The 25,026-nt window shown below is 43.8% G+C and overlaps 1 protein-coding gene across 1 annotated transcript in view; it reads right to left on the bottom strand.

Moving 5' to 3' along the window:
• Positions 1-25,026, bottom strand: part of LOC121288275 (plasminogen-like) — a 216,023-nt gene that overhangs the window by 48,832 nt on the left and 142,165 nt on the right. The window contains exon 21 of the mRNA XM_041206794.1: positions 3,821-3,917. Coding sequence (XP_041062728.1) covers positions 3,821-3,917 — 97 coding nt within the window. The remainder of the gene's footprint in view (positions 1-3,820; positions 3,918-25,026) is intronic.

Raw genomic sequence — 25,026 nt, 5'->3', positions numbered from 1 at the left:
AGAACAGATTTTTATGTTCCAGCTTCTGAAGCTACTGAAACACCTGGACACAGCCACAAAGATTAAAAATGGGTTGGGAAATTGGCTGGCTCCCTTATGGGTATTTTTAAAAAATTCAATGAGAATACTAAATATATTGATCATGTTTTATCTAACTTCAAATTGTGAATGGCAAATTAAATTCTTGCATCTGTTTTCCACTGTCAGCAAGATTCAGCTTTAGGTTTCCTGCACATGTGCCGACAAGTGCACATGCACGGATGGATGTCAGTGGCCATCTTGAGTTTATGGAGACACAGTATTTTTTAATGTATTTGTTCATGGGATGTGAGTGTTACTGGCAAGAGCAGCATTTATTGCCAATCCCTAACTGTCCTTGAGAAGGTAGTGGTGGACCACCTTCTTGAACTGCTGCAGTCCTTGCAGTATAAGTAAACCCACAGTGCTGTTAGGAGGGGAGTTCCAGCTTTTTGACCCAGCCACAGTGAAAGAATAGCAATATCTGTCCAAGTCAGGATGGTATGTGCTTAGAGGGGAACTTGCAAGTGGTGGTATTCCCATGCTTCTGTCCTTGCTCTTCTAGGTGGTAGATGTTGTGGGTTTGGAAGGTACCACCAAAAGAGGATTGGCTATATGCTGCTGTTCATCTTGTGGATGGTACACACTGTTGCCACTGTTAGCTGGTGGTGGAGGAAGTGAATGTTTAAGTTTGTGGATGGGATGTCAATTAAGTGGACAACAGTTTCTTGGGTGGCGTTGACCTTCTTGAGTGCTATGAGAGCTGCATTCATCCAGGCAAGTGGAGGGTATTCCAACATATTCCTGATTTGTGCCTTGTAGATGATGGACAGGCTTTGGGGAGTCAAAAGTTTGCAAATTTCCCAGCTTTGACCTGCTAATGTAGCCACAGTATTTATGTGGCTGGTTTAGTTAGGGTTCTGGTCAATAAAACTCCACAGGATATTGATGATGCTGGATTCAGTGATGGCAATGCCATTGAACACGAAGGGAGATGGATAGATTCTCTCTTGTTAAAGATGGTCATTGCCTGGCACTCATATGCACAAACTGATGCCTCCAGGGAAGTTTCAAATTTTCAAACAGCTGGCAGGGGAGAGGGAGTGGAGAACATGCTTGCCACCAATTAGTGTCCCCCTAAGCTCCTTAAGAAACTTGTTAAGGGGCCTGTCTGTTACCGAATGTGATTTTCAAATGTTTTTCCAGCGAACCTGAACTGTCTTGGGTATCTCAGTTCACAGCTGTCTGGTTTACCACAGGGCCCAAATGAATCTCTCTGCAGTTGTCTTGGTAACAAATCTGTGGGGCCAACTATCGCCGACAGGAGCACTAGTCCTCACCTTGTTGCGCAAGTGCTGTCTGCCTTGTTCCATCTCCATGGCCTTCCCAGGAGCTGCCTGCTCTAATCGGCAAGGCTGTGGCAGCCTCCAACACGGCTGCCAGCTGCCTTTGCCGCTGACATCAGGCAGGCAATTCCCACCTCCTGAAGCCACTCACTGCCTCTAATTGGACGCTGAGCATCTCTTGGTCAATTAGGCAATTTACATTTAAAAATTGCATCACAAGCGGGCACGGAGTTTGGACCCGGAATTCATCCGGATGTTGGGTCCCCAACACCGCATTGAAAATCTGGCTCCATAATTCTTTCTTTAAATATGTTGATCAGTTTTGGTATTTCATTTCTCTAGGGCAATCAATGTAATTAATCAAAGCTTCATGGGACATATAGATCTGACATTTTAAGAAAAATTTATGGTCAATCAATTATTCCCTTCAATAGGAAGGAAGCATGCTTTGAGTAAAATATAATCCTCTCAGCTTCCTTTCCCCATTAAAATCAACTATAAGACAACATGGGGCAATACATATATTGAGCTAATCGGGCACAGTTGACAAGGTGTACATTTATATAATAAAGTCATGTGCACTATTAAACTTAACTATTTTGTAACAATTCTGTCCTTAGGTGGTCAGTCTAGTTCTAACATATGAGACTTTGCTTCTCCCATGAGTTCGTCTTCAGGTCAGTCCCCAAGGCAAGTGACTAACCTGCTTCTACCAGGCAGCTCAGTTATTTCAATATGCTTATTGGACTTGTAGATTTAATGGTTATGGGTGAGGTTTCCCAGGGAGGCAAGAACAGTCAGATCCAGCAGTACTGTTGACCCAGGAGGACTCCCCCCTTCCATCAAGCAAACCTGCTTCCCTCCCCGTGATCGGAGCCCTTCCACATGATCCAAAGCCCCCAATCCACTCCAGTCAAATCTGTTATCTCGGCAACCTGCAATCTGAAGCCCCCTATCCGGTCGTGATTCAAAATTCTCCAATCTATGGTAGCTCCCCAACCTAACAGTCTTTCCACAACTCTACAATCTTTCCATGACCCTGTGATCTCCCTCTCAACCCAGCCATCTCCCCACAACCTGCACTCTCCTCCTGTGATATCCCTACGACACTGAAATTTCCCCTCAGCCTCGATATCTCCCCACGAACTCCACTTCCCGATCCGTGATTTCCCAAAACTCTGCAATCTCCTCACAACCCTGTGAGCTCTCCATGACCCCATCATCCCACAGCCTGCACTGTCCGCCCCGACCATGCAATCTCCCCACAATCTGCACTCTCCCCCTCAACCTTGTGCTTCCCCACAATCCTGCCATCTCCCCATGATCTGCACTCTCTCCGGATCCATGACCTCCTCTAAAACCCTGTGATCTCCATTTAGGCCTGCAATCTTTGCCCAACCCTCCCCACTATCACCAGCCACTATCTGACCAACCCACTTCCCCAAGATGATTTGCCTCCTGTGCACTCCCCTCCCCCACCACAGCCATAAGATCATATAAACATAAGAAATAGAAGAAAGAGTATGACAATTGAGCCTGATCTGCCATTCAATAAGATCATGGCTAATCTGATTGTGATCTTAGCTCCAGTTTGCTGCCAGTCCTCCTATAACCTTTGACTCCCTTGTAGATCTACCATCTGTCTAACTTGAACCCTCCCCCTTCCCGCAGTCCAGTAAATCTCAGGACCAACGTGAATGAAGGATACCTTCAAGCTTTCCCACCTATGAGAAGAGCAATGGCCTGAGCTACTAGGGCCTGAATTTCATGCTCGGCTTGCTTGTCAAGTCGGCGGGAGCAGAAGTGGATGCGGAATCCACTCCTGGCCACAGTTGTGTTGCAAATGTGATTTCATGCTGGATGGCCAATTAAGGTCTGCCCGGTGTGAAACATGTCTTCTCAATGGTTGGGAAGGGCTGGGCGGGGGCGAGAGCCTGTCGGGCACTTTAAAACTGGCAGAGCAGCTCCTTGAAGGCTGCCAGGGGAGAATCTTTGGTGTAGGCTGCCCGTCTGCCTGTTTTGCTTATACGACGAGTGCACAATCGCACAGCAACATAAAATTGGAATCAATTGCCTTTTTAATGGCCTTGAGTGGCCCTTTAATTGTTAGCGGGTGTGGCTCAGACACCTGCACGAGCCCGCCGACCTGAAGATTGCTTGGATAAGGGAAGACGTCGAGATGCTCGCCCAACGCCATCTTATGCTATTTCATGTCCGTTTGAGTTGGGCGCATGCCCAACCGCAAGGTGTAAAATTCAGGCCTATAACATATAAATACTGTGAGCAGAAATGCAGTTACAGTTATTAGTCTGCAAGGGAAAGTATAACACATGGATCACCTATTTACTGTTTTGATACTTAAATTAAGGAAACAGTGTCATGCAGAGGTAAATTGTCAAGATTAGCAAAGGTGTTTTATGAAGTGTACACAGAGTTAATACAAAAGTAGAACTTACCACATGAGGGAATATCATCGCAGTAATCAAATTGTTTGCTGGGATCTGTTGTGTAACACCATGGGCCACTGATATCTGCATCTGGATTTCTGCAATACTTAATTCAACGAGAAAGAATTGGACCAAGAACAATAAATTGTATTTATATAGCATTCTTAATGCAGCAAAAACATCCCTTGGCGCTTCACAGGAGCATAATCAGACAAAATTTAGCATCAAGCTATATAAAGATAGGTGATGATCAAAGAGGTGGGTTTCAAGGTGTGTCTTAAAGGAAATGGGGGAGGTGAACCAGTTCAGAAAGGGAATGCTAGAGATTAGGGCCTAGGCACCTCAGTCAAGCGTAACCAACCACATATGCCTGTGAGGTCTACTGACCATTAGCAGTCGGTCAGAATGTTGTTTCTACTTCTACTATTCTTTTTCTCTTTGGTTTTGTACCTTCCTTTCTTTATCATTTCATTGTTAGAGTGACAGTAGGACTGCAGGCGGTGATGGGAAGCATCGATGGTTATTGTTTCCAAGTAAGTGATTGTAAACTACATGTTATTGAGATTTATGTATTCCATCCTTATTTTCTTTTTTTAAAGATGCTTTTGAATATTTACTGAAGTCAAGCATTGAATAGAATTGTAAACCAAAATAACCTGTGTGACAATGGTGGGTTCTACAAAGCATTAATTGTATATTAATTACATTTAATTGTATGCAGGTGGTGGACATTAACTGGGCATTCACTTGAGCCCCCTATAAATACAAAATTTGGACTTGGCCTAAATAGCCAAGTGGTTATGGTACTGGGTTTATAATCCCAAGATCAAGCGTTTAAATCTCACAGTGGCAAACTATGAAACAATGTAACTTCATCTGAAACAGATGGAAACGTGTTTGTACTCAAAAGAGTTACAAGAGCTCACAGTCATATCAAACAGAAGATAAATCAAGAGTTCAAATCTCACAATGGCAAACTATGAAATAATGTAACCTCATCTGAATAGGAACAGATGGAAACATGTTTGTACTCAAAAGAATAAATACAAAATTTGGGCTTGGCCTAAATAGCCAAGTGGTTATGGTACTGGGCTTGTAACCCCAAGATCAAGAGTTCAAATCTCACCATAGCAAATTATAAATACAAAATTTGTTAGGTTAGGAGGTGTATGCCTGTAATGTATAATGCTATAAATAAAAAAAAAGTAAGTAAAGGTTGGTTCCAGTTCTATCCTTCAGCACTGGTTTTCTGGAATAGAACATAGTAGCAGAGGGTAGTTGGCTAAAGGTGAGGGTTGGAAGCTAACAAAAAAGACAGGGAAAAAGGCAGAAAACAAGTGTAAGTTGTTGAGTATGATTACTCTCTGATGTTCTTGGAATTCGAATCAAAAGACCAGTGGAAGAATGAAATGGATAGTGGACACAAGTTATGTTCTACCAAAGAAGAAATGAGGTATAGCCTTGACCTTGTCATTTCCTACAGGAGGTAAAATCAGGAGTATATTATTTTGTGAGTTGGATGCCCATCAGTTCGTGAATGAAATTTACAAAACAAATATTTGATTTGTTACATGCCTATGAGGGACGATAAGCTTTTGGTAGATTTCAAAAAACATAATCGTTAACATAGGAAATAGGGCTGCGGTAGACTATTTGACCTTTCAGCCTGCTCCACCATTCAATACAATCATGGCTGATCCTCGGCCTCACATCCGCTTTCCCACCCCTTATCCATTGATTCCCTGAGAGACCAAAAATATATCTATCTTAATTTTATTTAACGGTGGAGCATCCACAACCCTCTGGGGTAAATGATTCCAAAGATTCACAATCCTTTGAGTTACTTTTTATTCTTTCATGGGATGTGGGCATCACTGGCAAGGCCAACATTTGCTGCCCATCCCTAATTGCTGCAACAGAGTGGCTTGCTAGGCCATTTCAGAAGGCAACTAAAAATCAGCACATTGCTGTGGGTGTGGAGTCACATGTAGGCCAGACCAGGTAAGGACAGCAGATTTCCTCCATGAAAGGACATTAATGAACCAGATGGGTTTTTACAACAATCAATGGTAGTTTCAGTGTTATTATTACTGACCACAAATTCAAGTTATTTTTCAATGAAGTAGTTGATTTTAAATTCCACCACCAGTTACCATGGTGGGATTTGAACCAATCGCTCCCAGAGCATTGGCCTAGGCCACTATGCCACCACCTCTCCACATCTCAGTGAAATGTTTGACTGAATGATTGAACTCTTATCCTGAGACTGTGTCCTCCATGTTCTAGATTCCCTAGCCAGGGGAAACAACCTCTCAGTGTCTACCCTGTCAAACCCCTTCAGAATCCTGTATATTTCCGTGTGATCACATCTCATTCTTCAAAACAGCAGAGGTACAGACCCAATTTACTCAGCATCATAGGACAACCCTCATCCCAAGAATCAAACTAGCAGACCTTTGCTGTACAGCCTCCAAGGCAAGGATATTTGTCTTTAAATATGGAGACCAAAACTGCACACAGTACTCTAGGTGTGGTCTCACAGAATCCCTGTACAATTGTAACAAGGCTTTCTTGTTCTTGTCCTCCAATTTCCTTGCAATAAAGGCTAACATGTCATTTGCCTTCTTAATTGCTTGCTGTACCTGTATGCTAACTTTCTGTGTTCCCTGTACGAGTACACCCAAGACTCTCCAAACATCAACATTTACAGGTTTAACACCTTTTAAAAATATTCTGCTTTTCTGTTCTTGTGACCAAAATGAATAAGCTCAAATATCCCCATATTATACTCCACCTTGTACTCATTCACTTAACCTGCCTCTATCTCTTTGCAGCCTCTTTGTGTCCTCCTCACAGCTCACATTCCCATTCCTACCTTGCTTTATATCATCAGCACACTTAAATACATTACTCTCAGTCTCTTCCTTTAAGTTAATATAGATTGTAAATAGCTGAGGCCCCAGCACTGATCCTTGCACCACTCCACCAGTTCTTGCCTGCAAAATTGAAAATGCCCCACTTATTCCTATTCTCTGCTTCCTGTTCGTTAACTAATCCTCTAGCCATGCTAATATATTGCCACTAACTCCATGTCTCTATAAGCCTGTGGTACCTTATTTATGTCTTTTGGAAATCCAAGTATATTACATTTACTGGGTCCCCTTTACCTCTCCTACTAGTTAACATTCCAGCATTTTCCTAACAACTAATGTCAGACTAACTGGTCTGCAATTTTCTGTTTTCTCTTTCCCTCCTTTATGAATAGCGGAGTTACCTTTGCTAACTTCCAATCTTCTGGGACCATTCTAGAACTTGGGGAATTCTGGAAAATTATAACCTATGCATCGATTGTCTATGCAGCGACCTCTTTTAAAACCCTTGGATGTAGATCATCAGGTACTGAGGATTTGTTAAATTTTAGTCCCTTATATTTCCCTAATATTTTTCCCCTGTTGATACTAATCACCTTATCTTCCTCACTTGTGTTGGTCTCTTGGTTGCACCCTATTTCTGGTAAGTAATTTGTGCCTTCCACTGTGAAGACAGACACAAATGGTATGTTCAATGGCACTGCATTTTCTTATTCTGCATGATAATTTCTCTTCTCTGCCTCTAAGGGACCAACGCTTATTTTAGCCATTCTCCTTTTTATATACTCATAAAAACTCTTACAGTCTGTTTTCATATTCTGCGCTAGTTTACTCTCCTATTCTGTTTTCCCTTTTCTATCACCTTTTTGGTCGCTCTTTGCTAGTTTCTAAAATACTCCCAATCCTCACAATTATTGTGATTTTTTGCAACATTATAAGTCTCTTCTTCTAACCTAATACGACCCTTAACTTAGCTAGTAAGCCATGGATGGATCTGTGTTGATGATTTTTTGTTTTTTATTAGAATTTATTCTGTTGAATATTTTGAATTGTTTCTTTTTATGTTTCCCACTGTTTATTTACTTCCAAAACTTTTAGTACGTTTACCCAATAAATCTGAGCCAGCTCTCCCTTCTTCCCAAGTAATTGGCTTTGTTTATGTTCAAGGTTCTTAATTTGGGCTGGAGTAATGGATCACCATTTTGGTTACAGTTCGGCACCTGCTCCCTATGCGTTGAAGTTAATATAGCAGACCTTCATGGAGGCTTTGAGACTGTCTGTGAAGTGTTTCCTTTGGTTCTTTGGGAATGGGCTCCCTGGTGTAGCTGAGTAGAGCACCTGTTTGGGCAGTCCTGAGTCGGGCATTCTGACAACTTATCCGCATTATCTCAGCTGATGTGAGATTTTCATGGCCTCTATACTTGGCATGTCTGTGCTTTGGAGGGAGCTCAAGTTTGTAGCTTTTGTCTTCCCACTTGATTTGCATGATCCTTCTAATTCAACATTGATGATGCTGTTCTAGAGCCTTGATATGGCATCTATAAGTTGTCCAAGCTTTCAATACTGTAGAGAAGCTTGAGGCAAACCACTGTCTGTTAGACCTTGAGTTTAGTTTTGGAGTTGATATCACAAAGCTCCATAACTTGAGCACATGATAAACCAATTGCACAATACTAAATCTAAAATAATTTCATCCCTAGTTGGTTTTACAACATATTGTTCCAGGAAATTGTTACAAATGCATTCTACAAATTCATCTTCCAGATTACTTTTGTCAATTTGATTTGTCCAGTCTATATGAAACTTAAGGTCCCCCACAATTATTATATTGCCTTTGTTACAAACTCCAATTATTTCTTGCCTAATGCTCTGTTCAACGGACCATTATTGGGCAGGCTTAAATTGTTCCTACCCACATTTTCTGAACGTTTTTATTCCCAATCTCTAACCATACTGATTCTTCTTCCTCATCTTCTGAGCCAAGATCCTTTCTCACTACTGTCTTTGTGTCTTCCTTTATTGTGATGGCTATTCTTCCTCCTTTTCCATTCAGCCTGTCTTTTCGAAATGTCGTGCACCCTGGAATATTAAAAATCCTTTAATTTTATTTTTTACTATCATTCTTTGCATGGAACTTACTCACTGATGCACTATTACCATTAAACTCTCAGATACCCTCCTGTTCCATTCTGCTTGTCTTTACCCATATTACTACATTGCTCTGTTGCCTTGACTTTTGTCTTTAGATTTCTATATCTCCTTTCGCCTGACTCATCCATGCTCCCTCCCCCACTTTTAATTTAAAACCCTATCCACAGCCCTAGTTGTATAATTCACCAAGACACTGATCTCCACCCAGTTTAAATGGAGTCCACGCTAATCGAACAGATTCTTCTTTCTCCTGTACTGTTGTCAGTGCCCCATTCATTGAAATGTCTTTTTCCCACGCCACTCCTTAAGCATTAATTCTCTAATTTGTTTGATTCTATGACAACTGGCACATGGCTCATCCAACAATCCAGAGATTATTATCTTTGAAGTCAGTTTTTTAATTTGGACCCTAACTCCTCAAACTCTTCTCACAGAACACCATTCTTAGTTTTACCTATATTGTTGATTCCTATGTGGACCATGAGAACTGGATCCTCGCCCACCCAATCCAAGTTCATCTCCAGCCACAAGGAAATGATGTTGAACCTGGCACCAGGCAGCCAGCATAACTTTCGGAACTACCGGTTGCAGTTGCAGAGAACAGGATCCACCCGCCAGACCATACTGTCCCCTATCACTAACACATTACTTTTCACTCCTCCCACGTTTGGCATTCCACACCATGATGCTATGGTCCATTTCCCCATCCACCCTGCAGTCCTTTTTTCTTGTCCACACAGCTATCAAGTACCATATACCTGTTGCTTAAAGTCAGGAGCCAAGATTCCTCCATTATTGCATGCTGGATTCCTATATCTGCCTGACTCAGTCACATTAGCTTATCCCTTACCATTGACCAACTCTAAAGTCCTACCTAACCTAATAGTTATTTCTGCCACCTGGAACAAAATGTCTAGGTAACTCTGCCCCTCCCTGATGTCCCGCAATGTCTGCAGCTCGGTCTCCAGCTCAACAACTCTGAGTCAAAGATGCTCAAGCTGCAGACATGTCCATGGAAGAATGTAAAACTACTATTTGCTTTAGGTTTGCTGATGACAAAATGTTGAGGTCTCCAAAGAGAATTCCGTGTAAAATAGCTGGAATAAGCCATACTATAAATGCTGATGTAGTCTCTGGTGCATTGTTTATGTAGAAATGCTGTTGATTAAACCTTCTATGAAATAAACACAAATGGAGCACAATAAAACAATTACTTTTGGAACATCAGTGAATCTGCAGTTTACCCAGTCAGGATTTTATTCTCTCCCCTTAACAAAACCTGATGTTTCTCATCAGAGTGTGAGACAAGTATTAATGGCATCAGGTGATAAGAATCAGAGGGGAAAAAAATAATTGTCTTAAAGTTCTATCGACAATTTGCTCATCCTACATGTCCAAGATTAAAAATCCTGCTAAAAGGTGCAGGTGTGTTTGACGGAGAGTATACCTGGCTAATAGAAGAGATTAGTGAAAAATGTGAAAACAGTAAAAAGAATTGGAGGACTCTGTCATATTCTATTGTAAGGCTCCCATTGGCACATGACTTTAACAAGGTAGTTGGCATGGATCTAAAGGTGTGAGATGAAGCCATAAATATTTTCATGCTTCATTTTGTAGACCTAGCAATCAGATTTAGTCTTTCTACAATAATATTTTTGAAGGAAATAAAGTTACATGGGCAAAATCATGGAACCGTATTTTACAGGCCACTTGTGTGAGGGAAAACAATCGGGCGGACCGGTAAATAATGGCACTGTGCCATCAGCAGTATGCCCGCCACTGGCCCAGGCTTTCCCCACCGCAATTTTATGGGTGACGTGGGGAGCGTCAGGTGGATGCCGTCTGTGGCCCAATTGGTGCCCAAATAAGGGTTCCATCCTGCCGTCACTCTGATTTAAATGCTGCACAAAATTTTGGCTGATCAACCAGAATGTAAGTTCACAACTGCTCTGGTAAGGATGATTTATGCAAAGAACTCATTGCAGATGGCTGAAGGATATAGTCCCAATCAATTTCTCTATGTGTGAAATCCCAACCTGCCTTCCAGTCTATGCAATAGCACTCTTGCTCTAGAAGGTGTTACAATTAATTCCACTTTATCTGCACATTTGAATGCTTTAAATAAGGAGACAGATTTTCATCAAAGCAGAGATCTCTGAGAAAATTCGAAGAGCACTAAGGCATCAAACAGGATCAGCCAAGACAGGAACAAGAACAAAAATAGATGGAAAAACCTTAGCAGGTCTGACAGCATCTGCGGAGAGGAAGACAGTTAATTTTTCGAGTCCGTGTACATGGACTCAAACATTAACTGTTTTTCTCTCCGCAGATGCTGTCAGACCTGCTGAGTTTTTCCAACGATTTTTGATTTTGTTTCAGATTTCCAGTATCCGCAGTATTTTGCCTTTATCAGCCAAGACAGGATTTGATACAGTAAATTTGGTGTCTTATAAAAGAGAGGGGCTGAAACCTTGTGATGTTAAGATGCTGCTTATCAAACATGGCAATCAAACAGTAAAGATTCATTCCTTGCAATTAATTGAAATTAATTACAAATTCTCAGACTCTGAGCAGCTGGTGCAGGTAAATGAGACACCTTATACCTCAAATGCTCATGTGTTTTGTGGTGAAAATCCTGAGGATCAGATCAAGGGGTGAGTAACCATGGGCAGAATTTTCAGGTCAACGGATGGGCATGATTGGCAGGACGGGCGTGAAACAGGCCGCAACCCACTATTGGCCCATGACGGCGATTTCACATGGGTGGGCCAATTAAGAACCGCCCAGGGTGAAACGCATCTCCCCAGTGGTCAGGAAGGAGCGGGTGCCTGTTGGTTGCCAGGTCCAAAGGCAACCCGGCATCCAGTTTAAAAACGGCATAGGCAGCCTCTTGAAGGCTGCCACGGAAAAAGGTCTCCTCTCAGTTCTCAATATTCCAAGTGATGGAGTCGCGTGCCAGACGAAGGTAAGAGTGCAGTGCACAGAGATGAGAGTTTTGGATTGTGCAACCATTCTAGTGTACATAAGAACATAAGAACTAGGAGCAGGAGTAGGCAATTCAGCCCTTGAGCCTGCCCTGCCATTCAATATGATCATGGCTGATCTCATTTCGGCCTCAACCCCAATTTCCCGCCCTCTCCCCATAACGTTTCAACCCGTTACTAATAAAAATCTGTCTATCTCCTCCTTAAATTTATTCAGTAGCCCGGCGTTAACTGCACTCTGAGGTCGTGAATTCCACAGATTCACGACCCTATGAGAAAAGTAATTCCTCCTCATCTCTGATTTAAATCTACCACCCCTTAACCTAAAACTATGGCCTCGCCTCTCATTCTACAATGCCCTACAAGGGAAACATCTGCTCCATGTCCACTTTGTCTATCCCCTTTAGCATCTTATGTACCTCAATTAGATCTCCTCTCAGCCTTCAAAACTCTAGCGAGTATAAGCCAAAACTGCTCAATCTCTCCTCATAAGTCATGTTCCGTCTGGAATCAATCTCCTCTGAACTGCCTCCAACGCAACTACATCCTTCGTCAAAGCTTGGCCTAAATAGCCAAGTGGTTATGGTACTGGGTTTGTAATCCCAAGATCAAGAGTTCAAATCTCACAATGGCAAACTATGAAACAATGTAACTTCATCTGAATCGGAACAGATGGAAACGGGTTTGTACTCGAAAGAGTTACGTTCATCCTCAAGTAAGGGGCCCAAATATGTGCACAGTACTCCAGGTGTGGTCTCACCAATGTCTTGTACGGTTGCAACAACACTTCCCTATTTTTATACTCTATTCCTTTAGCAATAAATGCCAAAATTCCATTTGCCTTCCTTATTACCTGCTGTACCTGCATACTAGCTTTCAGCGATTCATGCACGAGGACTCCCAGGTTCCTCTGCACTGAAGCATTCTGAAGTTTCTCTCCATTTAAATAATAAGTCGCCTTTTTATTCTTCTGACCAAAATAGATAACCTCACTTATCCACTTTAACCTCCATCTGCCAAATTTTGACCCATTTACCTAACCTGTCCATATCCATTTGTAAGTTTCTTATTTCTTCATTGCAACTTACTTTCCCACCTATTTTGGTGTCATCTGCAAATTTAGCTATAGTACCTTCTATCCTTGAATCCAAGTCATTAATATAGATTGTAAATAGTTGGGGCCCAAGGACTGAACCCTGTGGCACCCCACTAGCTACAGCTTGCCATCCAGAAAAAGACCCATTTATCCCGACTCTCTGCCTTCTGTTGGTTAGCTAATCCTCTATCCAAGCTAATGTATTACTCCGTGTGATCTTATGTGTATTAATCTTTTGTGCGGCAACTTATCAAAGGCCTTTTGGAAGTCCAGATATACTACATCTACAGGACCCTGTTATCCACTTTGCTTGTCACATCTTCAAAGAAATCTAGCAAATTAGTCAAACACGATTTACTCTTCATAAAACCATGCTGACTCTGATGGATTGCATTTTGACTTTCCAAATGCCTCATTATTACTTCCTTAATAATGGATTCCAACAATTTCCCAATGACAGACGTTAAACTAACCGGTCTATAGTTTCCTATTTTCTGCCTCCCTCCTTTTTTGAATTAGGGCATCATTTCAGCATTTTTCCAATCCACTGGAACCTTTCCAGAATCCAGGGAATTTTGGAATATTATTACCAATGCATCCACTATCTCCGCTGCCACTTCCTTTAAGACCCTGGGATGTAGGCCATCAGGTCCTGGGGACTTGTCACCCTTTAATCCCAATAGTTTGCTCAGTACTTTTTCTCTACTGATGGTGATTGTTCTAAGTTCCTCCTTCTCTATGCCCTCTGCTCCACCTGTTACTATTGGGATGGTACTAGTGTCCTCCACCGTGAAAACTGAGGCAAAATATCAATTTAAGCGTCTCTGCCATTTCTGCATTCCCCACTATTAACTCCCCAGTCTCATCCTCCAAGGGACCAACATTCACTTTAGCTACTCTCTTTCCTTTTATATATTTGTAGAAGCTTTTGCTATCAGTTTTTACATTTTGCGCTAGTTTTTTTCCATAATTTACCTTTGCTCTTTTTATTTTTTTTTAGTAACCCTTTGTTGATCTTTAAAAGTTTCCCAATCTTCCAGCCTGCCACTGACCTTTGCAATTTGGTATGCCTTAGTCTCTTCATTGATGGGAGCCTCAAACCTGGAGTTCCCATTGACCATTGAAAGACGATGGCACCATGATACAGATCTCCATTGTCTCACCAGAGTGCCTGGCATGCACAGAGACAGTATGATGACTTTAACTAATGACATGTCCTTATTCTTCCTTAGATTCCCCAGCACACACTCCCTCTCTGGACCCTGAAGGGCCACTCCTGACGCTGAAGGACCATTGGGCTTCATTTGCACCTGCGTGACACCCGCTCTCTGAACCAGGGACAAGTGCAGATACCACCACCTCGGTGGGCATTAGGTCAGCAGCCAGAATATCGGTGCACATTGGTGAGGGCACTTCACACTCGCTTGAGGTGCAGACGGAGACAGAGATTGCCCAGGGCACAGACAGTTTGGAGGACTGCTTGGGACCTGCACAATGCTGGGTGGAAGGCAGATGAGCCTCCGGAGTTGTCCATTAGGCGGGAGAGGCTAGATGTCCACCAGGATGTGCAGGAGGGTCTGGCAGAGATCTATGAAGGTCTGAGTGCTATGGTCTCCGTTGTGGAGGAGTCCATGCGGAGGATGAGCACTGTGTTGACCCTCATCGCTAAGTGCACTGCCTCCTCCAGAAAGTGGTGACTTTCATGGAGTGGCAGCTCCAGGGACATAATCATGGGTGCCTGGGTTTGCGCTCGGACCTGGAATTGCTTAGCTCTGCCTATCACTTGCTGCTAATGCTGTTTGACACACAAGTAGCCCTATGTTGTAGCTTCACCAGGTTGACACTTCATTTTTAGGCGTATCTGGATGCTGCTCCTGGCATACACTCCAGCACTCTTCACTGAGCCAGGGTAGATCCCCTGGCTTGGTGGTAATTGTAGATTGGGGATATGCCAGTCCATGAGCTTACTGATTGTGGTTGAGTACAATTCTGCTGCTGACGATGGCCTAGAGTACTTCACAGTTGCCCAGTCTTTCGTTGCTAGATCTGTTCAAAATCTATCCCATTTAGCACAGTAGTCATGCCACACAATTCGATGGAGGGTATCCTTAATATGAAGACTGGACTTAGTCTCCACAAGGACTGTGCAGTGGTTGCTCCTACTGATACTATCATGAACAGATGCATCTGCCCTAGGCAGGTTGGTGAGGATGGGGTCAAGTATGTTTTTCCCTCTTATTGGTTTCCTCACCTGCCACAGACCCAGTCTAGCAGCTATGTCCTTTAGGACTTGGCCAGCTACCGCGCCACTCTGTGATGGACATTGAAGTCCCCCGCCCAGAGTGCATTCTGTGCCCTTGCCACGCTCAGTGCTTCCTCCAAACGGCGTTCAACATGAAGGAGTACTGATTGATCAGCTGAGAGGGGTGGGGGAGTGCGCAAAGAGGCGGTATGTAGTAATAGGCAGGAGGTTTTCCTTGCCAATGTTTGACCTGATGCCATAAGACTTCATGGGGGCCAGAGTCGATTTGAGGACTCCCAGGGCAACTCCCTCCCGACTGCATACAACTGTGCTGCCACCTTTGCTTAGTCTGTCCTGCTCGTGATACAGGACATACCGGGGATGGTGATGGTGATATCATGGACATTGTCTCTGAGGAGTAATTTCGTGAGTATGACTATATCAGGCTGTTGCTTGACTAGTTGGTGAGACAGCTCTCCCAATTTTGCACATGGCCTCAAATGTTAGTAAGGAGGATCTTGCAGGATTGACAGGGCTGAGTTTGCTTTGTTGTTCTGGTGCCTAGGCCAATTCCTTTTGAGTGGTTTGTTGCAACTGGGTGACTTGCTAGGCCATTTCAGAGGGCATTTAAGAGTCAACTACATTGCTGTGGATCTGGAGTTGCACGTAGGCCAGACCAGGCAAGGACGGCAGGTTTCCTTTCCTAAAGGGCATTAACGAACCAGATGGATTTTTACAACAATCGCTAATGGTTTCTTTGTCATTATACCTTTAATTCCAGATTTTTACTGAATTCAAATTTCTGCTGTGGCAGGATTCGAACTCAGGTCCCTAGAACATTACCCTGGGTCTCTGAATTACTAGTCCAGTGACAATACCACTGCATCACTGCCTTCTGGTTTTTTATTATATTATATTTATATACACCCTTTATTAATTAAGACCATCAAAACTATATGCAGTACTCCAAATGCAGTCTCCCCAAGGTCCTGTAAAACTGTAGCAGCACATCCCTACCTTTATACTCAATTCCTTTTCCAATAAATGCCAACATTTAATTTGCCTTCCTAATCACTTGCTGTACCTCCATACTAACTTTTTGTGATTCATATACTAAGACACCCAGGTCTCTCTGGACACCCAGAGTTCTATGGTCTCCATTTAAATAACATACTTTTTAAAATTCTTTCTGCCAAAGTGGACAAGTTTACATTTTCCCACATTATACTCCTGCCAAATTCTTGTCCACCCACCCAGCCCTTTTTGACGTCCTCTTGACAACTTACTTTCCTAGCTATTTTTGTGTCCTCAGCAAATTTAGCTACCATATATTCAGTCCGTTTAAGTCACTGATCCCTGTGGCATTCCAATAGTTGTAACTTGTGAACCCAAAAATAACCCATTTATCCCCTACTCTGTTAATAATTTCCTTTTCAGAAAACCATGTTGGCTCTGCATTATGATGTTATGATTCTCTCAATGCCCTTTTACCTCCTTAATAATGGATTCTAGCATTTTCCCTATGAGAAATATTAGGCTGACTGGCATATCATTTCCTGCTTTCTGTCTCCCTCTTTTCTTGAATATAGGGGTTACATATATTATTTTCCAATCCACTGGAAGCTTTCCAGAACCCAGGGAATTTTGAAATGAAGAACCAATGCATCTACTATCTCTGCACTTCCTTCTTTAAGACCCTATAATGCAAGCCATCAGGACAAAGAGACTTGTCAGCTTTTAATTCTGATAGTTTTTCCAGTACTTTTTCTCTAGTGATTATGATCGTTTTAAGTCTGCATTTCTAATCAGAGTTTTATGACTCTAAGTTAAGTTAAACAAACAAGAGTAGAGAAACTGGGCTGTTGACTAGTACCAAAGGGACCAGAGAGACAGGTGCCACCCACAGACACACAAAGAAGAAACTAGAAACAGCAGTTTGAAATGGAAGTTGTTTTGAAAGTAGCTGCCAGGAGAGACTGGAGCAAATGGGGACAGATAGCAAGACCCAAGCAAAAGAAAAGATCCCAAAATCCAGGGGAATGGAACAGGAGAAAGTCCCAAGCAGAACCTCTAGTCAAAGGAGGGCAGGAAAAGGAAAAGGCCCTGTTAACTGAAGTTAAGAGTGATTGACAGAAAGTCTCCAAGCTTCAAGCTTAAAAATGCTTATGAAAAGTCAGAAGGTCCAAAGAGGCAACTGAAGGTCTGCAACTCCTTGCTATGTGAAGTGGTGGTATACTGTTGACAGCTGAGTCAGTGAGAAAGTGTATAGAGGAAAGCTTGAATGCATGTGGTGACCCAGGGAAGGGGAACATCAGAAGCAGAGTTCAAAACCCTGGAGGTGAACATTTGCAGAAGGCATCTGAGAGAAAGCACCGGTTTGAGAGAAGATTCCAAAGTGAGTTCTTGGAAAGTGGAGATTGAAAACTCTTGTGTGAAAGGCAGAGTTCAATGAGACTGGTTGGCTCACAGTGTAACAAGTTTCTGGGGGGAGTTGAGGAGAGATCCATAGATCCATCTATCTGAGGCAGCATCTGTTGCTTGGTTTTAGAGTATGGTGTGTCTGACCACAGGTCGCCAAATGGTTTACATGGAATGTACTTATTGTGAACATTAGAGTATAAGATAATTTTAGTAACTTGTGCTATCCTTACAAATCTGTATAGTCTGTAAAGGTATAGTTGTGAGTGAAGGAGTATTGTAATACAATTCATCCTTTCTTGTTTAATAAATGTTTGTGTTAAAAGTTCATTAGCTGACTTTGTTCAGTAGCCTCTCTCCACGTATCTAAAGAAACTAATAAAAATTAGAATCTATCAAGATGGGTTCCATCCTGGGATCAGGCTTGTCCAGTGGTAACCTCAGCTGGGGAAAATAGCATTAATTTAATTTGTTTTGCAATTTTAGTTGGCATATCAACTCTTTTTTTGAGCAAGAAAGAGAAGGGAATTTGTTCATTGTATGTTAATTATATTCAGGTGGTGGGTATGGACATATTAAAACTATAGTTTTTGGGTTGGGAGGTGCATGCTTGGAATGTGTAACTCTAAATATAGAAGTATGTAAAGCTTGGCTCCAGTTCTATTTTTCACCATGTAGTTTTTTGGAATGGAATAGAAGAAGCTGAAATTGGACATGGGCTAAATAGCCGGAATTGCTTTTGGCAACCATTATAGGATACTCCCAATAATCAGTTTTATTAAAGTCAATGGAACCAAAATGGCAATCAATGTGATTCTACCTCTGTTGCATCCCCATCCTTTTACAATTTCACCCCGTCCCCCACCCCCAGCTAATCTGCATGAATCGGATCCTGCTGACATACAGTTTCTAGGAAATAGCTCATTCCCGGTCATTCAGTTGCTGTATCTTTGGGATTCTTGGACATTTTACAGTAGTGCATCTTATGGTCTCTGTCGATTTTGGTGCTTTATGCAGTCTGAAGGGAAAAGAAGAGTTCTCTATTGTGTTGGGTCCACTTAACAAGAAAAGGAATCCAAAACTTTATTCTTCTGCCATGTTTAAAAAAATGGACTTTCAGCTGAAGCAAAAAAGATGGCTACAAGTCACATGTCCACAGGACTAGTCCTTTGTTCTGAGAGCTACAACCAAGATTTACAAGAACAAAGGAATTCCTCGCTCGGCCTCAAAGCAGATGAAGTGCAAACAAACTAATGCGAACTAATGTTCAGAAATGCAGTAGGGAATTGACATTACCCCTGCGAGCTGCGTGTTTGACTTTCCAGTGTGAGTGAGAGAATAACTGCATACCTCTTCTTGGTTTTCTTTTGCAAAACACAAACAATTAAATAGAATTCATTTTTTCCCAAAGAGAAAAGTTACATGTTTGATCCATGTAACATGAAAAGAAATCCAATTCGGGAGCATCTTAAAGGATGACAGAGAGATGAAAAGTTTAGAAAGGAATTTCAGAGATTAAGGCCTTTGCAGTTGAAGCATGGTAGCCAAAGATGGGATGGAAGAAATTGGGAAGTGCAAGGGCCAGAATTGAAGGAACGTCTTGCAGTAGGCACTTCAATTTTTATATAACTTGATTGAGTTTTTTTAATAAGGTAACAGAGGGTAATGCAGCTGATGTGGTGTACATGGACTTGCAAAAGGCATTTTATAAAGTGCCACATAACAGGCTTATCAGCAAAGTTTAAGCCCAAGAATAAAAGAGACATGGGCAGCAGGGATGCAGAGTTGGCTGAAGTGCAGAAAACATAAGAACCGAAGGACATAAGGTGTAGGAGCAGGAATAGGCCATTTGACTCCTTGAGCCTGCTGTACCATTCAAAAGGTTTTGGCTGAGTTGATTTTCACCTGAGTTGATTAACTCCACTTTGCTGCCTGCTCTCCATAATCCTTATTCCCTTGTCAATCAACAGTCTGCATAACTCAGCCTTGAATATAGTCAATGACCCAGATGCCACTGATTGCTGGGGAAGAAAATTCCAAACACTAATGCCCCTCTCAGAAAAGAAATTCCTCCTCATCTCCATCTCAAATGGGAGGCCCTTTATTTTTAAACCATGTTCCCCACCCTAGATAACCCCATGAGGGGAAACAGCCTCTCAGCATCTAACCGGTCAAGCCCCCTCAGAATCTTATATGTTTCAATAAGATCACCTCTCCTTTTTCTAAATTCTAATGAGTACAGACCCAATCTATTCAACCTTTCCTCATAAGACAAACCCCTCATCCCAGGAATCAGACTAGTAAAAGTCTTCTGAACAGTTTTTAATTAAATTATATCCCTCTTTAAGTAGGGTGGCCAAAACTGTACACACTACTCAGATAGTGGTAGTGAATAATTATTTTTCAGACTGGAGGGAGGTTACATGGTGGAGGTCCCTAGGTGTTGGGGATTAGGATCACTACTTTTCTATATATATATTAAGGACTTAGACTTGAATGTAGAAGGGACAATTTCAAAATTTGCAGATGACACAAACCTGGGAGGTATTGTGAAACCATGGTCAGGATTTTCCCTGAAATAATCGAAGTCCATTAGCAAGTGGGAAAAATGGCGCTCCACCTGCCATCTGCAATGGCAGCTTTTTGCAGAAGATCATCCACATTGCAGCGGATTCATTATTCATCCAAGGGAAACATGTGGTTCCACTGGCGTGTGGCATCTGATTTGCCCGCCCCACCATGACCTTAGAGTTCCCTAACTCCAGGCGCCATTTTTAAACGTCGTCCCTGCACAGTGTTCACACTCTCTGCAGCAGCTGCAGTGAAGACATGGCTCCCAAAGGCAGAAAGTACGCTGCACCCAAATTCCATGATGCCTCACTGGAGGACATATTGAACACAGTCAAGGCCCATCATGATGTTCTCTAACCCCTGCTCTGGCCACAGGCCTTCCACCAAGTTGACTAATCTGGCTTGGGAAGCGTTTGCAGTGGTGATCAGTGCAAATGCCCTATAGAAAAGGTCAGTCACCCAATGCAGGAAGAGGGTGAATGATCTCTTCTGTTCCGCCAGGGTAAGTCAACTATCTCATCACTCTCAACTCACACACTCTCAAGCTCATCACACATTCACAAGGATCTCACTTGCTGCCACCTCAAGGGACATCACCATTCATTCTCACACACATTCTTCTTAAATTTGGATACTAATCCTGTCCAGGGCTCCACTCACTACCCATACATGTTAGGCATCCTTATCATCTGTCCTCACAAGCGTCTTGCTCACACTGTCCCCATCTGTCTTCATGCAGGATAAGCTAGCTCACAATAAGGAGGTGTCCCATACCAGGGGTGGGGTTCCCGAGATCAAAGTTCTCATGGACTTCGAGAGCAGAGCCATAGTGCTGGCCGCAGAGGACATAGGCTGTGCCTGCACTGACGGTGAGGTCGTCGGCACACACCCAAGTGAGGATCCTGCACTAGAACATCCATCTGACAAGCATACTGAGAGTGATTGCTTCTGTTTCAGAGTCACCTGTCATGCACTAATTGCCTCTCCTTTCTTTTGTAGGCACCTCTGGGAAGCTGCAGAGGGCATCCAAGAGCCAGGCCCTGAACTGCAGCCCCAACACCTTGGATGAGAAACCTGAGGACCTTTGAAGACCCATCGCAGCACTCACCCAGCTCAGAGACACACACCTCGGTGGGACCTAGTTCCAGAGTAGCCTCAGGGTCACAATGTGGTGAGCACAGTGCACCATCTGCTCCACAGCAGGCAGAAGCATGGACATCATAGGTCACCAACACTCAGAGGTCTGAGAGAGGCCACGATTTTGCGGACTCAAAGTCTGATGATGGGTCTCCAGGCTCAGTCCTAAATCATTGCTGGAGCTGCAAAGACAAGCACAGGAACATCAGGAAGGGATGTCAGCTACACTCCTCAGATTGCAACACATGATGATGGAGTCCACCCGCCTTCAGTCTGAGGTGATAGCGTCAGCATGCTAACGCACTGAGGTCAACAGGTTGGTGGCCACCGTGGAGACCCTGGTCCTGGACTGCTGCAGGAGCTGCACTTCATCACTGTAGCCATCGGTGACATCTACCAATGTCAATGCAAGAAGGCTGCAAAGCACCTCGATCTCACTCCAGCTGCCCCTTCTTATGGGGTCAGCCAAGGGTCCTTGACCACCAATAGGGAGGACGACCTGCAGCTCGACGCCCTAGAGCCGGCACCCAGGTGACTCCAGAAATGTCCGGCCAATCCAAATCCGCACTGTGACCCCATCAGCTCCAGCTCCACAGGCCGAGGAGGGTGCACCTGCCCCCCAGCAGGACTCCCAAAGCAGGCCGGGGCCCTCCAGGTTTCAGCTCTCCAAGGTCATCACAGGCAACAGAGCGTAGCAGTCAGCAGGCTACTTCCGCCTCTGCTGTGGATGTCAAGGGAGCATCAAGACATAACGGTAGGGTAAGGAAAGTGAAAAAGATGCAGTTGCACAATGTTGGCACGGGTGTTAACCCCATGTATGTAATTTTCAAATGTAAATAGACTCGTAATCACTTCACATCTGCTCTTGCCTATGTCTCCTTCTTATGATGAGTTATGATGAGACGTGTTACTGCCAATCACGTGTGAAAGCTTGGTTCCTGCAACCACTTATGGCAATTGTCTCTATCCTGGGCCTCTCTTCTGTGTAATGTGCTACCATCTCACTACAGTGAGTGTCCCATTCCAACATAATGTTCCATATCAGGCATGCCTACACCTGCATGTTAAGTGTGCTTGTGGAACAAACCTTGTTCCCATTCCTGGTAGGAACCTGCCATGCGTGTACTTGGCTCTGAACAACTGAGGCAGAGGTGTGCCCTTATCTTGTCTGCATTCTTGACAGGTGAAGGTGTGGTGTTTAAGGTGAGATGTGCAAAGACACGGAGTAGGCTCATGTACCGTCCAACTCTATGTGCCTGCTGTCTCTCAGCAGGGTTCTAATGATATGAGTCTATACTCAGAGCTTATGTGCACTGCCCTCAGCCAAACAGATTTCTGATGTTCCCAGTGTCAATCTGCTGAGCTCAGCAAACACCAGTTCAATCCTTCCACCAAGATGATGAAGCAATGGCACATTTGTGAGCAGGCGCTGAGACATCCAACCTGAAGCATTTCTCATCCTGTAGTTATGACGATTGCTGGGAGAAGGGTCTGGTCACAAAGCTGGTGCACAGTGGTGTGCATCCCATTGCACCGATACTCCAAGAGGTTACTGGTGCTACTTCCAAAAATGATTTCTGGAGGCCAAAACAACCTTTAGGTATGTTCTGGAATTGTATATTGTTGCTTCAGACAAGGTGGAGGGGTGCAAAGGAATAGAAGTGAGTATGTGTTGAAGCAGAACAGTGCTCCTCATTAGCAATGGCGCATGCTATTGGGGACTTCATGTTCTCTCATCATGTTGGACTTGCCAAGGCCAGGGCTGGCCATGAGGACACACTGGTTGTGTGTAAGAGGAGACATTTCAATATCAGGCAGCCAAGTGCCTGACCTCGTCATGCCCAGGTGCTCCACCTCCATCGTAGGGTTAGGAGAAACGCAGCTCCAGATCCCTAACTTTAATTGCTGGATGTCACTATCATTTTGGGGAGTGTACCACAGCCGGCTGAATTGCCTAAGTGCAGTCACAGTAGCCGTATTTCCCAAGCTGTCTTGTCCCAAGTGTTATGTTTCTGTGTCACCATCGATGTAACACATCATGCGTGGCTGCGTTGGTTCTGATGGATCTCCATGACGAGCCTTTCCAGATTAAAGGCATGGAGGCACAGGGCCACTGAGGGTTGTGCAAGTGCCTCTGCATCTTGAAGGATGCTATTGCAACCGGGATGCTGGATGGATGCATAAGAGGCATCACTTTCGGATGGCTGATGCTGGAACTCCCTCCTCCTGGTAGCACCTCATCTCAGCCTTGACACATGCCCTCGAGGCTTGCTCATCCTTCACAGCATCAGGGCTATGTGAGTGTCTGTGCAGTGATGTGCTGTCATCTGGAAGTTCATGGATGAAATTAGAGTAGTAGCTATGTTGGTGGTCATGCTGGCCCGTAATGGAGGAGAGCTGTCCAGGAAGATCTTCAGTACATCTCGTCATCCTCCTCCTGAAATCTGCCTGAACGAGGACCTTATGTGCACACCTGCCTCATCTGGACATGCAATGGCCATTCCGCCTCCATCCTCAGCTTCCAAGACCTCATCACCATCCACCCCTTCAAGTTCCTCCATCTCGTCATCTGCTAAGTCCTTCCCCCTTTGTGGCGCCACACTGTGTAGCGTGCAGCAAGCCACACTGATATGCAAGACCCTCTGAAGAGTGTATTGGAGAGCTCTGCCAGAACTGCCAGATCTGTCCAGACATTGGAATTGCACTTTCAGGGTTCCTATGGTGTCTTCCACCAATGTCCAGACTGTACCTTCTCTCTACAGGAGTCTGAGGCCACCACATGGGCTTCATCAGCCATGGTCTTTGTGGATAGCCCTTGTCCGTGAGAAGCCAACCCTGTGTCCTGTATGGTCCCTCGAAGATGTCAGGTATCTGAGATACTCAGGATGTGAGAGTCTGGGGCACACCTGCATGATGAGTTTGTTATGGCTACACACAAGCTGCACATTGAGCGAGTGGTAGCCTTTCTGGTTAACGTACTGGACTGCCTGTTGTCAGGGAGCTTTTATAGCCACAAGTGCAGTTGATGGCCCCTGCACCAGTGAGAGATTGGAAAGTTCTGCAAAGCCCAGTGCTCTTGGGTCCTGGCTTAATTTATTTCCGTCAAAATGGACCAAGTTGTGGGCCTTTGCAAAAACGGCATCTGTGCCTTCCTGGATGCCTTTGTGTGCAGATGCTTGGCAGATCCCACAGAGGTCCCCAGTGGAGCTCTGGAAGGAGCCACTGGTATAGAAGTTGAGTGTGGCCATTACTTTCACAGCGACTGGCAATAGAAACCCTCCAAGTCCCAATGGCACCAAATCCTGCAAAATGTAGCAAAATGTGAGTCACCAGATCCCTTGACATGCAGAGGTTTCTACAACACTGGTTCTCACTCATCTGGAGATAACACACGCGATGTCTATACACCCTGGGTCTAGGGAGGTGCCTATGAATTACGGCTGTCTGAGGATCATCCTCTGTGTCCAAAGGAGGACCTGCTGCTCCTTGATCTTGAGGGTTCTGCTCCTCGCTTTTGTGAGCCAGGTGCCTCCATCACCATCTTCTCATTCTTCTCTCCTGTCTATAAGCAATACTGCAGACAGCAATAACATCAGGCTCTATCTTCCTGGTTTCCTCACTGCAGTATAAATGAGAAACACACAAGAGTCAGCATTTGTTTCCAAAATCCTCTCTCTGTCTGTGACTGTGGGCTCAAGGCCTTTTCATAAATGCCAGGGAGCACTGGCTCCTGAAATAATACACAG

The sequence above is a fragment of the Carcharodon carcharias genome, chromosome 2 (assembly GCF_017639515.1).
Source record: "Carcharodon carcharias isolate sCarCar2 chromosome 2, sCarCar2.pri, whole genome shotgun sequence".
NCBI lineage: Eukaryota > Metazoa > Chordata > Chondrichthyes > Lamniformes > Lamnidae > Carcharodon > Carcharodon carcharias.
Note: the sequence above shows the minus strand (reverse complement) of the source record. Positions and strands in the feature narration are given on the sequence as shown.